The sequence below is a fragment of the Triplophysa dalaica genome, chromosome 12 (genome assembly GCF_015846415.1).
Source record: "Triplophysa dalaica isolate WHDGS20190420 chromosome 12, ASM1584641v1, whole genome shotgun sequence".
NCBI classification, from domain to species: domain Eukaryota; kingdom Metazoa; phylum Chordata; class Actinopteri; order Cypriniformes; family Nemacheilidae; genus Triplophysa; species Triplophysa dalaica.
Window position 1 is genome coordinate 9342224 of NC_079553.1, and position 17033 is coordinate 9359256.

Sequence of the window (17033 nt, forward strand, 5' to 3'; positions counted from 1 at the left end):
TTCTGATGAGTAATGGACTTTAAACATCCTCACTTTATCAAGTTGTTACCTATTTAGACTGGTAGAAACTTGTTCCATAACAGTGACTAATAAGCTTACGAATATTCATGCCACCCCCCACCCACACATACATAATTTGAAACATTCAGCATTTCTAAAAGCGTTTTCCATTCGAGTCTGCTAACTTAACGGCTCTAAAATTAATGCTTTTAATTGCACATGCAGTCTGACAATAAAAAACAAACTGGACTTAACCCAAACGGTGGTGATTGAACTGCTGTTTAAGGTAGAATTAATTTCACAGTGAATACATTTACATTTAGTCATTTGGCAGACGCTTTTTATCCAAAGCGACTTACAGTGCACTTATTACAGGGACAATCCCCCTGGAGCAACATGGAGTAAAGTGTCTTGCTCAAGGACACACTGGTGGTGGATGCTGGGATCGAACCAGCAACCTTTCATTTACCAGTTCAGTGGTTTAACCCACTAGGCCACCATCTCCAATCGATGAATACTGGGGCACAGTCCGCTGGACCACCAGCACCTGAAATTTTTAGTTCCAATTTTATTCCTATAGTTTACTCACAATTTATTTCATATTTTACTGCTGTCCTCTCGAACCTCATATCTCCATATTATGTGATTTTTGGCCATAAATCATTATTATTAGTCATCGTTTATGTTTGCCAATATGCGACCAATAAAAGTATATAAAAGTGCTTGTCAACTTTGAGAAAACCGTAACTATTTATTTGAAAAAGTGCTTCCTGAAAAACATACACGGTTGTGGATGGACATCAACGTGATGCATGTTTTAAATATTTGCAGGTTCAAGTAGAAGTTGAGATCTGTGGCAGAGTAGCAATTTTTCAAGAAAATACAACATAGATTTAAGGTAGTTTCTTACACAAAGGCTTCATAAGGCTTTAGAAAATGTATGTAAGATAATATAATAGATAACGAATATAATGTTGCCACAGCTTCGGTCTATATTCACTTTCTGAGGTTTGTGAGGCATTCAGCTAATCTTCTCTTATTGTGTGTCACAGAAGAAAAAAGTGGAATAATTCAAAGCAACATGAGGGTGAGTAAACAATTAAAATTTTTGGACTTATGAAAATGTAAAAAAAATAATATTGTTGAATGAACTAACCTTTTAAAAAGCATTTGCAATTCAATGCACAGCAGAAATAGACATTGTGTATCGATTTAAAACATTTAAAGTCGATTAAACTCTTACTGAGCCTGCTGTCCATTCCTGAGAGCACAAAGCTTTTCAACAGTAGTTCTTAAACTCAGCATTTTAACCACCTGTTGAAATTCATTAGTGCCTTAATTGTTCAATTAAGCTTGTGCCCTTTAGCCCAAGGTGTTGACACATCAAAGGAAGCTATTAAATAAAGACAACATTATTAGCTTGTAAGTATGTTGGGCATTGAAACCGTGTGTGTATTATTGTGTCCTGCTGTGTGTATGTCATGAATGGTGGTCTGGCAGTGTGTGAATGTAAACTGGAAGACCTGCACATAATGACTGTGTGTGTATGTCTCATAATGGGCGATATTACAGTAATGAGGTACCAGGATGTCTGGACACCTTTTGCTCCCCACCTGTGTCTCACTTCCCCCGTGATCGAGGTGTGTGTGCTGGTGTGTGATGTCTGTGAGTTTTTGACTGGACAGCTCAGATTTCTGGTCCTGTGCAGCGATGTCATGTACTGAATGAACATCAGGACCACACAGTCACATGCAGAAGAGCAGTCCCACTAACACCCACACACATAATCAGCCACACGCCCTTTAGATTATGGATTTAAACGCTCACCATCAACCACCCAAGAGACCCCCATCAGGGCACGCAGGCAGAGAGAGTCGGTGAGTGACTAACCTCACTCTTTCTTTTATTCTTTTCCCAGCTGTGTCTTCAAACAAGTCTTTGATGTGGGAAATTAAAAGAGCGAGTGTGTCAATATCTCCCACCATCGCTCCTGCACACTCATCCATTTCCCTTCCTTCCATGTCTTCCTTTCTGCTCCCTTTTTTCTTTATGGCTGACCCAACAAAACCAGACTGTGACCCTGCAACCGCATTACCTTTTCACACCGTGTGTACAGTATGTGTGTGGAAGAGAGTGAGAAAATGAAAGGCAATGTGTGAAGGCCGTTATTTGCATATGTACACGTCCGAGCGTGTGTGCAGGGGTGTAGTGACCATCATGACTTGGGGGATGCCTTTTTAATCAACTATATTGGAAGTTACCGAAAAGTTGGGAGAGAGGGATGAATGGGGTTCAAACCAGTGTGCACAACTGCTCTTAAAATCATTCCCCTAATTTCTGGGTTATAATCATTCCCATACCTTCATGTATCCCAGGATTCCCCACACACACTTTTCAAATTATAACTCCCTTATGTATGTGTTAAAATGCAAGTTTGCTAAATCTTTAAAGGTTTGCTGTTAATGCCGCATGTGTATTTAGGGTTGCATTAACCCCTCGCCCATACTTTCTCTGTCTGGAAACTCCTCAATGCTACTTTTGCAACACTGTGCCATGCTTTATTGCATGTGACTCCGTGTTTCCAGCGCCATGTACTGGTTTCTGTATATGCTAAATTAACCGTCCCCCTCTCTCTCTGTCTGTCTGTCTCTCTCACTCTTGAAGGGTTAGTGCTAATGTTCTGCAAGTCCCCTAACTGTTACTATGCAACACTTACAGGCCTCACTATGCAACACCTTTCATTTTTATTCCCTCTCTCACTCTTTCCTTTACCCCGGAGAGAAAGAAGGGGGAGCGTCAGAGAATGAAAAAACGCTTGGAAAGGGTGGAAATAACAGGCTGGTGTCTCACGAGCGAACTTTGAAAAGGTGTGTGTATATGGTAAATGTGTGCAATGCTACTGTATGTTTCAGAAAACATGTCCTGCTCTATAGCTTCCCCCATACATTCAAATGCAAATAATGTTTATTTATTCCTAATATAACAGACTTGAAAGAAAAACGGAACAGAGTTATGAAACTCAGATTGACTGATATAAAATGAAACAATGGGCTTTTTAAACTTTTGCAGTGATAGAGGGAGAGAGGGGAAGAGATATGCAGATGAAAAGATAAAAAGATGGATGATTTGATTGGCACAGATGGCTTAACGGGACGGGGCAGAGGAAGAGAGATAGTAGCAGGAGGGACGCGGAGAGATAGAAAATGATGTTGCCGGAGAGAGAGAGAGGGAAAAAATAAAAACAACTAATCTTTTTTTCTTTCAAAAGATTCGCAAAATGAGACACAGACAGCCGATGGGAGGGGGCGCGCGCTGAGGAGAAGGCGCGCTCGCGCATGTGAGAGAGTGTTTTTATGAATGAAGTGGTGACTCAGGATGTGTCATACCCCCGTCTTTATAAAGGAAGTTTTAAACAAGCCTAAACATTTCACTTCGCGAAAAATTAGACTTACACTCGCATCCCTCTCTGTCTCTCCCTCCATACACCTCTCTGTCCCTCACCGTGTCTCTTTCCATCCTCAGTCGCGTTTATTAAAACTAAACAACATATTGGGACTGAATAGAGCCTTTATTTGGGAGTAACTTTTGCTGCTTTTTTCTTGTTCTCGCTCATTCTGCACTTTTGTCATTCATTCATTTTCCTCCGCACCTCACACTGTTCCTCTGTAAACTGCTGTCTCGAGACGAAGCGAGAGAGAGAGAGAGAGAGAGAGAGAGCGACGAACTTTGGGAGCACGTGACAATATCTGGAGCTTCATTTATTTATTAATTTTTGACCGTTTTATTTATTTATTTATTCATCCGCTTATTTATTTGCAACTTATCAACTTTGTATCAAGGACCTGGACAAATATGAAATGTAAGTGTCAATTTATTATTTTCTTTCGTTATATTTTACGTTTTAGTATTATTTTTGAGTAATCTGTTATAGGCTGGTGGCACTTGTTGCTTTAAGTCATGATTTTGGCCGCTTTGTCATTAAATCACTTCTTTAGTGAAGCCACACGTGTCCCCAAAATTAAACAATGTCAGTTATCAGCCTTGAAGTGACAAGATGTATTTCTTATTTTTAGTGTGATTGAAAAAATGTGTCTATGAATGTATTGTTAGTGTTAACGGATGAAGTTAGTTTGACAGGATAATGACCAGAGGCACTCGCGGTTAGTTCATTAGACACGCATTTATCATGTCGCCACTAATAATGGATCAAGCGTTTTTCGCTCGAGGCGCACAGCGGCGCTTAATGACTCTGATGACGGACCGCTACTTCTAGGATGATGTAACATATTCACCGTGATTTCATTCTTAGAGAGATGCAACAGTGTCCTCCGGCACAGAATAACGATATGCTTTTGGACGTGTGGAAACATCGTGCCGCTGCAACTGTGTCAGATGCTCCTGGGACGGACTCAGGAATGTTGTGTGCCTGCAGGCAAGCGTCTAATGTAACGACCTAACATGATCTGTTTTATTCCTCAGTGCTGGGCGAATCCTCTTCATCTCTGCTCCTGTCGCTGCTGTTGGCTCAGCTGCATCTGTTAACGTCGGCCTTCCCTTCCCGGAGAATTCACACTGATTTTGACAAGCTGACCAATCAGACCAGGCACCTTCTCAAGCTGACTCAGGATCTGCTGGTGAGTTGAACGCAGGACTTTATCAGTGGCACATGCTTAACCAGGAAAGGAAGTTCAGGCTGTACTCAGATGTTGATAATAATCAGATTGATCATCTTGATCGAACTGGAAGTGTGCCGAGAGATGGCCGGGCTGTAGTTATACCCCTCACAAAGATTTGTGGACTTATCTCTCTTCTCATTGTGGCTCTTTTTCTGTCCCACACAAACATACACAGATACTCACTGTTTCACTTTCCTTCAGCTGGCTCATATTAATCACGACGAGAGGCTAGATAGCAGATCGCGGTGGCTTTGAGTTCATGTGGGAGCAGATAAGGCTCATTACTGAAACATATCTGACGAAAAATAACAGATCTGTGGATCCAGGCCCAGCAGCAGGCACAACATCCTAAGACCTTATCAAAGCAATGTAACATTTGTAAACTTTCAAATTTATGAGATTGAGCCTTAAGGATGGGGGTACATGTGGTATGAATGGCTCAGAATCAAACCATCTGTGACAACAAGCAAGGGTTGAGGGATGGCTGTCATGCCGTGAACTTTGGTTAGGTTTTGTGGTTGCTAAGTGATGGAGATCCATCTTTTGGGGGGGTTTTAACCTAAATTGCCCCCCTCACTTCTCTAAGACCTCCCTTTCCTACCTCTCTTTGCGGCAACATAAACAGATCCTTGTTCCTATGGTTACTTGGAGGTCCTGTTTACCACCCTGAGTAAAGCACGTGGCACAGAATGGTGAAAAGTATAGCGCTACCTTCTACGTAGTCATAGTAAAGGCAAAAAGTTGCACCACCTCATAGCGTAGTATGAGTTATAGGGTGTTGTTGTAGATTATTGGTGTTAATTTGACGTCTTTTTGTTCACCCTGGACGGTCTGTATTTACTGTTGTGCATCTGGAATTGTTACGTCTAGAATTGAGTTTTACAATCACCTGTTGTTGAGGTGCTTACGTTACTGTTTCTCAGGGCAGGTCGCCTCATATCCGAGTTCAAACCTTTGGTCAAATTAAACAGAAAAGCACTGTGGGAAATTATTGCGATGATGTGGTTGTGCAAATGTGTGTTGTTAAATGGGTGTTTAGCATCTGCTGCCGTGTGTATGTGTACCAGATGTTACAGCAGAGAACTTAATCAAAGACCCCACTGGTGACAAAAGGCCCCAACGCGCTTTGAACAATATTTTGTTAGTTCTTCAATGACATGAAGCATTTATTTTGGTTTCTTTTCTTCTTGCACGGAGTTCCACTTTACAGGGGTCAAGTCTAGGAAAGAAAAATAGAACGGGAGTCAACGGAAAGTCCCCGCAAGAAAGCTGTAAAACCGTGTGCGTATGCACAGAACGTGTTACTGTTAGGTGGTGAGAGTCTATATACATGCTGTGTTTGTATGACTGCGTGTGCTTGCCCGTGCGAGCGTGCACGTTGTAAATAGTTGTGGTCTGTGTAGGTGTGGGGCCGCTTGTTTAGCTTTCGGTCTCCACAGCAAAGTGTCCTGATAAAAATCGGTCTGATTTATCACATTCCATATTTGCATGCAGGAAGACAGGAGGAGGGAGGGGACAAGAACCAGCTGAGTGAGGTCATAATCTAAATAGGAGAACAATAACTGAGAAGAAGGGACCATAAGAGATACAGAGATCAGAGAGCACTTTGGTGATAATCTTAGATGGAGAAAGATGAAACTTTAGCACTGAAGAAAGAAGTGACGACAAGGATTGATGAAGGATGAAGTAAGGGATGAAGTGTGTCATCATTTGGCTTACGCGCTGGAGCCTTACAGATAGAGAAACGCTATGAAGAGCAGGCATATACAAAACAACATCTAGGGGAAAAAACACATGCCTCCAAACTGTGAGTCGCAGCGGAAAGCTGGCTTGAGCACGAGACGGCTCCTGTTTTCAACATGTTGACTTCTGATTGGCTGCTGGTGTTGTTTTCCTCTTCTAATGAGGATACACCTGTCGCTTAAAACAAACGTTATCAAGCACGAGTTACACAGTGGCTTACACAAATAACCCTTTGACATGTAAACACTCTATTTATGTGCATTAGGGCGCATGCATGTTCAGATCATGTAATGCATTTTCTAAACACCTACTGAGCATCGTAAAAAACTATTTCTATCTCCCTCTAGTGGCCAACGTGTATGTTGCCTCCAGACAAAGACCGGCCATACGTCATGGCACCTTTTTTAGTCCTGACCCTGGAGTTTCCCTGCAGCCCAGTGTTGTCTATTCCACTTCAAACTCCTTAGTCATTGCATATGTTGTTATTCCTCCTCTAGAAAACATCCTGTGGCTTCAGGTCACAAACCTTTATTGTCGGGGTTAGGAAGTTAAAGCTTGGGGGAACTCTGACTGACTTCTGTTTGTGTAATTCTGTGGTGGTGCTAGTGGAGGCCAGTCGTTCCTTGGACAACTTTTGTTTTTTTGTTTTGATTGTAGAGTTCAAAGTTGGGGTTCAGCCTTAGAGTTTAAAGCTCCTTGGGTGTGACCAAAGTAAATTTTCAAAGTACCATGACACAGTTTTGCGGACAATGTTTCCTGTCGGTATAATTGTGTGATGTGCAGTTTTATCATTTTATTGATGCCTGTGTTGTCCTTTCTTCTGTCTTTTAGAAAGATCCAGTGTTTGGCACAGATATTGAGCACCACAGATTCAAGTCTCTTCCAGCGATTAGTAACAGAGTCAGTGACCTTAACACTCTTGAGGTATGTATGAGAGCAATAATATTATTAAACATTAATTTTCTATTCTTCTATCTGTACAATGTATCATTTAAAATGAATGCATTTGAAAGATGATGTGACGATGCACTATTTCTTTCAATTTGTTTTGATAAATGTTTTTCTCTCTCTCTCTCTCAAACACAGTTCAAGCCTGCTCTTTCTCAGCTCCATGCAGACCTAAAGTCCTTTGAGCACCATTTTGAGTGGCTGAACAGAATAACACGCAAACAGCTCCACAGCTCAGTACCAAAGCTGACAGACATGATCTCCCTCATTAAGAGCCTTATAAACTCCTTACAGCGTCAGGTAAAATGCCGAAACACACATACATCTCTTTGTATAAGCAAGCACCATGTACCACTGAGAATGAAAAAAAAGGTTCATGTATTTGTATCAAAGACCAATGTGGTGATTTTGACATTTTTTAATGTCTTGTCTTTATGAACTTTCAGATGACACGAGCAGAGGCTCCCCGGATACCCGTCCCCTCTCCCTCACTCCCACCCAATCCTTCCTTCCACTGGGAGGTGGTTCAGTCCTCTCAGGAACTCCTGCAGCAGTTCAGGCTCTTCTGTGATTGGGCCTCACGAGTGTTCCTTACTCTTAAATCTAGATCACCAGTATGAGAAACCTCTATGGTGTAGTGCAAACAACAGTGGAGAATAAATGGCCAGGAGTCGGACTCAAAGACCAACTGCAGCCAATTCCTCGATTGCCGTGACAGACTGAACCAGTAAGACAACAGTAATGATGAAATCTACATGCTGCCATCTTTAGCCCACTGGCACATTGCACCAGGAGTTCAAACATAAAGACTCATGTCATCTGTCTGGATATTGTGGTCTTCATATCAGTCTGAGGCCTGATCAGTGAAAGAGTCTGATCATGAACTGCACACTAGTCGACACCCTGCTTCTGACGCTCCATTTAACCTTCATTTGCTTTTCTTTTTATACAATTCATTTTCAGACCTTTTTGTTATTTATGTATTTATTTATTTATTAATTAGTTATTTATTTGATATTATTTATTTGATTTATCGATAAATATGTCAAGCGGATTATGTCATAATTCAGTTAGGAAGTTAATGTAACTTTTCTTTCTTTGATTTCTGTCTGTCAGCTTTTCCTCTACCACAACAAACCACATTTTATAACTTCTCTGTCTCTTATAAATGATTTTGTTTTCTTATTGTCATTTCCTTTTCACTCTTACCTAGGTCACAATACTCTGCCACTAAATGTAGCAATATATTTGGGAGTTTAATGTGCTGAATGAGAGGGAATAAGCACTGACCTGAACTCTGCTTGTATTTCTTTTGTGTTGTTCTTTCATTTGCACAATAGAATAGAGTTTGTTTAATCCTTTCTGTGATTCGCAAACATGGTTTGATAAAACAAGCAACGTAAGCAAACATTCTCATCCATGAGAAAGAGACGACCCAAGACTTAAAATACTGTGTATTGTGAAACGTTGGTACTGTACAGCAGTACATACATACTCCCGAATGTAAATTGGTGTATACAATGCAATTATGTATAATATTCTTTTCTATAATATAAGGTTCAGTGCTTTATCAATGTGTTGCAAAATCAATATTGTTACATTCCTCCCTCTTTATTAAGATTTTGATACAGTATTTACTATTTATTTATATTATTGTTGCGGTTATTAGTAAAAATGTTTATAATAGTTATTATTTTCAAATTATTTATTTTCACTCATCAGAAGTCAGACATCTGTTTTGTACTTTTATACTTATTATTATCATTCATCTCTGTTTAGGTCAGTTTCCATGTCTGAAGGTTTCTACAGACATGAGCACTAAAAGATTTAGAAACTGATTTGGGGCGGTTTCCCGGACAGGTCTTCTAGTCTCAGACTAATTTAAATGGAAGCGGTGTCTTGATCGAAAACAACTTGCACTGGCATATCTTAAAATATCTCAGTGCAATTGTTTTGTCTCAAGATGCACACCAGTAATCTTTCTTTGAAAAATATCTTTAAAGTCTTTAAAAACGTCTTAAATATCCCAGTTTAATAAATCCTAGTCCATTTTTTAAATAATTCCTGTCCGGGAAATCGCCCCGATGTGTTCAACTGATTGCCTTGTGTTGTGAGAGAGAGACAATAAAAAGAAAAAAGATATTTGGTAGTTGGTTGTCTTAAAGGAAATGCTACACCACACAATTAGATGTGTATAAAAATTGTTCTATACAACCTTTTTTTTAAAAGCCCAATGCAACTTTTTTCTGTTGCTTGTGTAAGGGATTATGAACAAACTAAGCAAGCGATAAAATAATATGCAGCGCCACACTACATTACCCACAACCCCCCTCGCCGATGTCGATCAATACATCACACGCCCTCTCTTTTTTCTATGATCGAGATAAAAGGTATTTTTATGCAACAATGTATGTATGAAAACTTAACAGTTTATTCCTCGTTGATTTTGACCAAACGGAGCGCAATCTATACATGTTTTAATCAAATGTTTCTCACAGTCATTTCTTTGACCAATAGAACGATTCAACAGGGAACCCGAATGAACCAATAGCAGCAGACTTTACTGAGAGGCGGTCGCACACGGACGACTGCTGGTTAGTTTGTGCTCTAGATTATTGTTAAGGTTGTGTGGAGTATCACTACGGACTTTGGCCTTTTATCACAACATCAAAACCGCCCATTTGACAACATTGAACAGAAGGACTAACAAATGCTATGAAAAATGCACTATTTCCGACAAATAATTCGACGCTTGAAGAACGCAGACAGGGACTGAAATGGATCCCAGAAGGCCAGCTCCTGACAACACAAATAAACCAACAATCAAGCGATAAAACAGTTCTCTATAAGCTTGTATTTAAACTAAATGGTGGGTGAGATTTTGACATTTGAAGCTGTTTGTCTTCGGTTTTTTAATTACGCTGAGACAAGAAGACTGGAACACAGATAGCGAGAGAGAAGGAGGGGTAGTGTGGCAGCAGGAGGAGGAGAATATTTAAAGGGGAACGTTGAGTTTGTTTTATTTACTAATGGGGTAAAGTCATAATAGTTATTGCAATAGCAAATGCCTCTATATACTGACATTTATTTTATTTGAATGTATATGCCTTACTGCAATAAGTAAATAATAATAGATTGATAACAGTTTACCTAAAATCAATTGCATAAAATCAATTAATACATTTTTGTTCTTCGCATATTAATAATACACATTTTTAATCTGTTATATAATACCAGCATGATTTGTAGAAGAACCACATTCTGTGTGCTTTTGTAAAATTAAGCTAACATGCAAAATTTGCTTAGTGACCTAGAAATAGTCTAGAATCTTAGATATTTCTTATTAACATCATAGCCTTGCTTTGTTTTGCCTTAAAAAAAAAAAACGTTATTTGCTGATTTGAGTAGGACTTTCAATCCCAGAATTTTGAAGCTTGCTGTAAACAGAATATATGCTAAACATTCTGCGTGCTTTTACATTTATTTACATGCATGTTATAACAATTAAATGCATTATTACAGATATTTTAAAAAACTCCACCAAGCATCAGCAATGGCTCCATCTGCCATGATTACAGCAAAACAACGAGAAAACTGAGACCCCTGCTACTGTCCATCATCTCTCACTGGGTGTAATGGCCAACACTGTTGCTAATCTGGTTGTGCAAACTGACCTCCTACCTTCGCAGACATCCTCCTCCCTGTCTTCCTTTCCTTCTCTCCTTCCACCAGTCGAGGATGGAGAGAAGGGAGAAGACGAGGAGAAAGAATCGGGAACAGTTGTACTCACGGGTGATATTGTGACACCATCAACAGTGACTCAAACTCCAGAGCACCCATTTCAATGTTTAGACTGTGGAAAGAGTTTTAAGTGGTCCTCTAGACTTGCACATCATCAGAGGAGCCATAACAATGAGAGACCATATCGCTGTAACATCTGTCCCAAGGCCTTCAAGGGCTCATCTGCCTTGCTTTACCACCAGAGGTGAGTGATCCGCTTTCTCTGGCTATAAGTTGACACACTTGGTAACAAAACCGAAATAACGATACAGGAATGTGATTCTGCTTTGCTTACTTAGAGTAATATTGAAACAATTCTTTATAATTTCCTATATAACACATTCCGTAACTTATTTGCGGCTATTTAAGGTCTCATTCTGGAGAGAAGCCCTACAAGTGTGATGACTGTGGTAAAGCATTCAAGCGGTCCTCTCTTTTACAGGTATGACATTCCCATCACAAACACGGTCATTAGAATCAAACCACATGATGGTTGGAAACCAAAAAAACGTTTGAAAGAAAGATACATTTGTTTTGTTGGCACAAGTATATCTTTTAATATATGTAAATGTAACTCGCAATTGATGGTTTATTTGTCCAGATTCATCGCAGTGTGCATACAGGTCTTCGCACTTTCCAGTGTTCTTACTGCCCTTTGACCTTCAAATGGAGCTCACACTACCAATATCACCTTCGCCAGCACACGGGTGAATGCCCATACCCGTGTGACAGCTGCTCCAAAGCCTTCAAGAACTCCAGCAGTCTGCGTCGCCATAAAAATGTACACCTAGGCTTCAAGCCTTACGTCTGTGATGTCTGCAATAAAGCCTTCAGTCAGTCTACTAATCTGCGGCAGCACATGCGCATACACACGGGCGAACGTCCGTATGTCTGCGGAGAATGCGGGCGTCGCTTTACGCATTCATCCAACTTGGCGCTGCATCGCATCTCTCATGTAGAAGGAAAGAGGAAGGGTGCTGGAAAAGCTGGAGAAGCGGGCTCAGGCTCTGCTCCTACACAGGTGGAGGTGGTGCTGACAGAAGATTTGAACACCGTTGGAATGACCCTTTCTGAAATGGTCGGCCTCGTAGGTGGACAGGAGGGTGGAGTCGGGCAGGTGTATCTGTCACACAATGCAACCTCGCTCGCTACCTCAGGCACGACCAATCAAAACCTCCTGCCACAGCTTACTCTCACACCCACTTCCTCCATAGCCACAGAGAATATGCAGATGAGCAATATGGGCACTGGCAGTAATGTCTTGCTTTTTAGCTGTGGCAGCTGTAATGAGACATTTTCAACACATAATCATCTTGAGGAGCATCAGGCTCTACACCTAGATAGCCTGGGGTCAGGAGGTGGTGGAGAGGTTGTGACAGAAAATAGCACCGAGACTGAAGGGGGTGGTGTCTCGCTGGTGGGGTCCACTCCATTATTAGCAGACTTTGAGGAGGTTGTTGAAACAACCACAGTTGCAGATGATGGGCAGGGGACAGAGATACTTGGTCTGGATGGGGTAAGAGATGAGGGGCAAGCTCAGTATGACATTCTGCAGAGCTTCACTGCATCTGTGAGTCAGATGTCCTCTGTTTCCAATGCGCCAAGCTCACAATCCAAAATAGAATGTGCATATTGTGGTAAGAGTTTCAAGACCAGCAGTGGACTGACAAGACACATGGCACAGGTGAGGGCAAGTGAAATAAGGGTGTTATTGTGTGTACTGTTTTGGTGTTCAGAGTATTATTTGGTTGGCTTAATTAATTCAAAAAACAAAAGCAGTATTTTGTGCAATAATTCTAAATAAATTTTTTTCTTCTCAAGTCCCACCCTCTTGCTCTGTCTGAGTCCCGCTCTCAATTCAGCTGTTCGGCGTGTGATCGATCCTTCCCGCTACTCTCTTCCCTGCTCACCCACCAGCACTCCCACACGCCTGAGCAGAGACTGCTCGCTGAGGCGGAGGCAGAGATTGTCTGTCCCTCTCTTTCACTGCCACTCTCCTCCTCAAAGAAAGGAGATGGAGAGAGAGAGATCCATGTCAGTTTAATTGCTGTGACTGAGGAGGGAGAGAGGCAAGCTGTGAAGCCAGCTGCCAAAGCATCAGGAAAGGGAAGCAAGAGAGGTGGCAGCAGCAAGACATCTGCTTCAAATAATGGTAAGCACGTGTTGCTGTGAGCTTTAACTATTTGTTAGGTTATCTAAGAAAATCTCCCTGAAAACTACATAAAACCTGGATTTTTTACAGTTCCTTGTTTTACGTTCAGGTTTACATGATCCAAAGCATTAATTCTCTGTTTCTCGATCCTCAAGGGTGTTTTTCTGAATCTGTTTCTGTTCCTGATAGAGAGGCCATATCGCTGCTCTGAATGTGGGAAATCATTTAAAGGCTCATCAGGACTTAGGTACCACATGAGAGATCACACTGGTGAGAGGCCATATAGATGCACAGAGTGTGGCAAGAGCTTCAAAAGGTCATCACTGCTTTCCATACACCAACGGGTAAACAGGACTGATTAACAGATTTTTTTTGCTTCTTAATGAGCGCCGTGTTATAACATACTTACAATATACTTATTCTCAAGTCAGTGCTTTTTAAAAAAAAAAAAATAGTACTGAAAAATTGTGGTGATTTCATCAAATTCAAGCATGTCTTCTAAATCATCTGTAAAACGGTTGCTCTCAACTCCTCTAGGTCCACACAGGAGTCCGGGCTTTTCAATGCCCCTACTGTCCGCTGACTTTTAAGTGGAGCTCACACTACCAGTACCATCTTCGCCAGCACACAGGTGAGCGTCCATATGTATGTCAGGAATGTGGCAAGTCTTTCAAGAACACCAGCTGTCTACGTCGCCACAGTCAGCTCCATTCTGGTCTACGGCCCCATGCTTGCTCGGTGTGCGGTAAATCCTTCTCTCAGACCTCCAACCTCAAACAGCACGAAAGGACACACTCTGGAGAAAGGCCTTTCCAGTGCCCCCTTTGCAAAAAGAGCTTTACACACTCATCCAATCTTCAGCTGCACGAACGCACACACTCCTCACGCAAGGACTTCAAGTGCCAACACTGCGGAAAAGAGTTTGTCATGCTGTCCTACCTGCAGAGGCACTTGAGGACTCATACTTCAGGAGGCGCAGTGGTGTGTACGAAGGAGGCGGGAAAGGTGGCTAAAGGTGGTGTTGCTTCAGAAGCATCAATGTTGAGCTTAAACATGAATGTACCTGGAGGGCTTACCTCACTGTTTTCCACTGATAGTAATTCCACATTAATTGTTTCACCCCCAAATCTAGACATACCTCCTAACACATCACAGAATTACTTCATGATCCAGACAACTTCAGGACTGCAGCTGATCCCGCTGTCTAATCCCACACCAACACAGCCAGCCCCACCTCCTCCACCCCCTCCTCCTCCACCACCCCCACAGGCACAACATTTCTTGCTGCTTCAGTGCCCGTCCAGCAATGGAAACCAGCCTAGCCTGATCCTGGTCCCCACAGCGTCCAATACAAACACTATTTCCACACCATCAGAACCACAAACTCTCCCCTTGGTGCAGACCTTTCCAGCATTGCCCCAACTTTTGGCCCCTACCCATACTCAAATCCGGCCATTTCAACCAGTTCAGGCACAGCAGAGATTTATTTTGGCCAATAATAATGCTTCCCTCATTTCTGCCCAGCCCCAAAGTACATCAACTATTGTTCGTCCCATTTTAGGCAGCCTTAGTCGTACCAGAAAAGGAAGCACTAGACGTGGACGGAGGACCAAAGCTGCTTCCCAAAAGCCCCCTCCTTCTGTTCTAGTCAAGCAACCAGTAAAATCATCAGATGCCTCTTCCACGTCTACAACAATTCTCGTTCCCACTCCTGTTGCTTCCTCAACAGCGGCATTCCAGCAGCTAAATGCTGGTGATCCATCATCTGTTTCACCTGTCAGCTCTGGTCAAGTACCTGAAAAACCTTCCATCTCTGCAGTGGACATTATATCAGTAACCCCAAATTCTACACCAACTGACAGTTCAGCCATCCTGAGAGGTGATCCAAAGAGTGCTCTAGTTGGGGAGAAACCTGTCAATGAAATCTCAAGGGAGCACTTTGTTCTGTGTTTAAAGAAAGATACGGATGATTGTGAACAAGGGGATGGGATGGCAGTCAAGGGAGGCAGTGATGCAGGGAGATCATATGTTTTACAGATTGAAGGTGAGGGGCAGCAAGTAGATGGAGGGAATAGTGAGGGAGGAGAGAAGTCATATGTGCTTCGTTTTCAGACAGAGGAAGAACATGAGGGAGATGAAGGTAAAGATAAGGGTGAAATGGTCTCTCTTAACTTACTCCAAGAATGGGCAGGACAAGCCGGAGGGCATGGAAATGCAGATGCTGATGGAGGTGTTGAGAAATCATTTGTACTTCATTTCCAAACTGAGCCTCGGTGTGAAGATGAAATTCCATCAAGCTCGGGCTTCATAGGAGGTCCAGGTGAAGATCTCGGCCTGTCCTGCCGTCCTGCTCAAGCCTTGGTGCCTCTGGACGGGCAAGATGTGGTATTTGAGCTGAGTGATGAAACAAAAATGCATGAAAGCACAGGTCCTGGAGACAGCGTTCAAATGATTGCACTAATTGAGGAAGAGGACGACAGCTCTGAAGCAAGAGCCAGTTTTAAGGGAGCTGTTGGCTCAAACTCTGGATCTATGGAGGGAGTCTTTCAGCTAGAGGGTGGAGAGGGAATTGTTATAATTGAAGTTAGCACCAGCAGTTTGGGAGAGAGTGGAATGGAAGTAGGACACACTTTAGTGGAAGGAAATGAGGAAAAGCAAGCTAATGACGATGCACAAGAGGAATTCACATCAGAGGGGCTGAAAAATTCTGAGGGTGAGAGCATATCGTCTTCTGAGATGAGACTGATTGGAACTTAGGGCAGAGTATAAAATAAATTATTTGTTTACTGCATCATTATGATACAGAAATCATGTCAACTAATGGTTTACATTCTAATTCTAATGCATTTTAACAGTTATCGGTGTTTAACAGTGTTGTAGCTGTAGGACCAACACTGGACCTACAAGAATCTTGGATTTTACATCAATTAATAGACTTTTCCCTTGCACAAGTAGACTTCTTAAGAACACAGTGTCTTTGTCCTCAGCTGTTTTTTTCCGTAGACTGCATTTTGGGGGAATAAGCATATTGCTTGAAAGTAACAGTTGTTCACCTGGCCCCTACAGGGAGCTGTTCCACGAACCACAATCATGAAATACAGTTCATTTAAAAATAATTGTTTCTGATTGAAGGAAATGCCTGGTTGTCTTGTACATCCAGGGTGCACTGAAGAAAATGTATAAACTATTATGAAACTATTTACATCTGTATAAAGTTAACTTTTGTATATATGTGTACTGTTGGTTTTTATTCTTAATATTGGTACTAGACAATTACGAATCAGTTACCAATAAAAATAGGTATGAATGTCAATATTTGTGTTTGCTGTTTAACGCATCTCTTAATAAAATATGTTATTATTTACTTAATATCATACATTATTTAGATCTGCATTTTATGCATTACATATGACATTATTATTGTTATTGATGTAGGTATTTACCAGATAAGATTACGGGGCTCTGCTTGTATGCTGCCACATACGGTAAAGTGCATCCAGGACGCATGCGTTCTATCGTGGAACTCTTATTCAACTCGGATTTAGGAGAGTTCCCACCTCAAACCCTGAAATAAACTCTGTATTTAGGAACATTTAAATATTTAGTAACATTATTTTACAAATGATTTAGTAACATTTAAACATTACACTTATTTTTTTTTAAATAAAACGGCTGCAAAAAATGGTTTCTGGGTTGAGGTATATCCTAAATCCGAGCTGTCTGGAACGCTGCTT

The 17033-nt window shown here is 41.5% G+C and overlaps 2 protein-coding genes across 2 annotated transcripts; both read left to right on the plus strand.

Moving 5' to 3' along the window:
* The first annotated feature begins 2889 nt into the window (after nucleotides 1-2889).
* Nucleotides 2890-8552, plus strand: il11a (interleukin 11a). Its single transcript, XM_056763444.1, has 5 exons — nucleotides 2890-3859; nucleotides 4480-4634; nucleotides 7251-7343; nucleotides 7506-7667; nucleotides 7814-8552. The coding sequence occupies exons 1-5, from the start codon at nucleotides 3853-3855 to the stop codon at nucleotides 7985-7987; spliced, it is 591 nt and encodes a 196-aa protein (XP_056619422.1). The 5' UTR covers nucleotides 2890-3852; the 3' UTR covers nucleotides 7988-8552.
* A 1396-nt stretch (nucleotides 8553-9948) lies between these two features.
* Nucleotides 9949-16668, plus strand: znf628 (zinc finger protein 628). Its single transcript, XM_056763334.1, has 7 exons — nucleotides 9949-10236; nucleotides 10890-11352; nucleotides 11517-11589; nucleotides 11749-12831; nucleotides 12969-13299; nucleotides 13489-13643; nucleotides 13837-16668. Exons 2-7 carry the CDS (start codon nucleotides 11003-11005, stop codon nucleotides 16054-16056), a joined length of 4212 nt encoding a protein of 1403 aa, XP_056619312.1. The 5' UTR covers nucleotides 9949-10236; nucleotides 10890-11002; the 3' UTR covers nucleotides 16057-16668.
* Nucleotides 16669-17033: the final 365 nt, after the last annotated feature.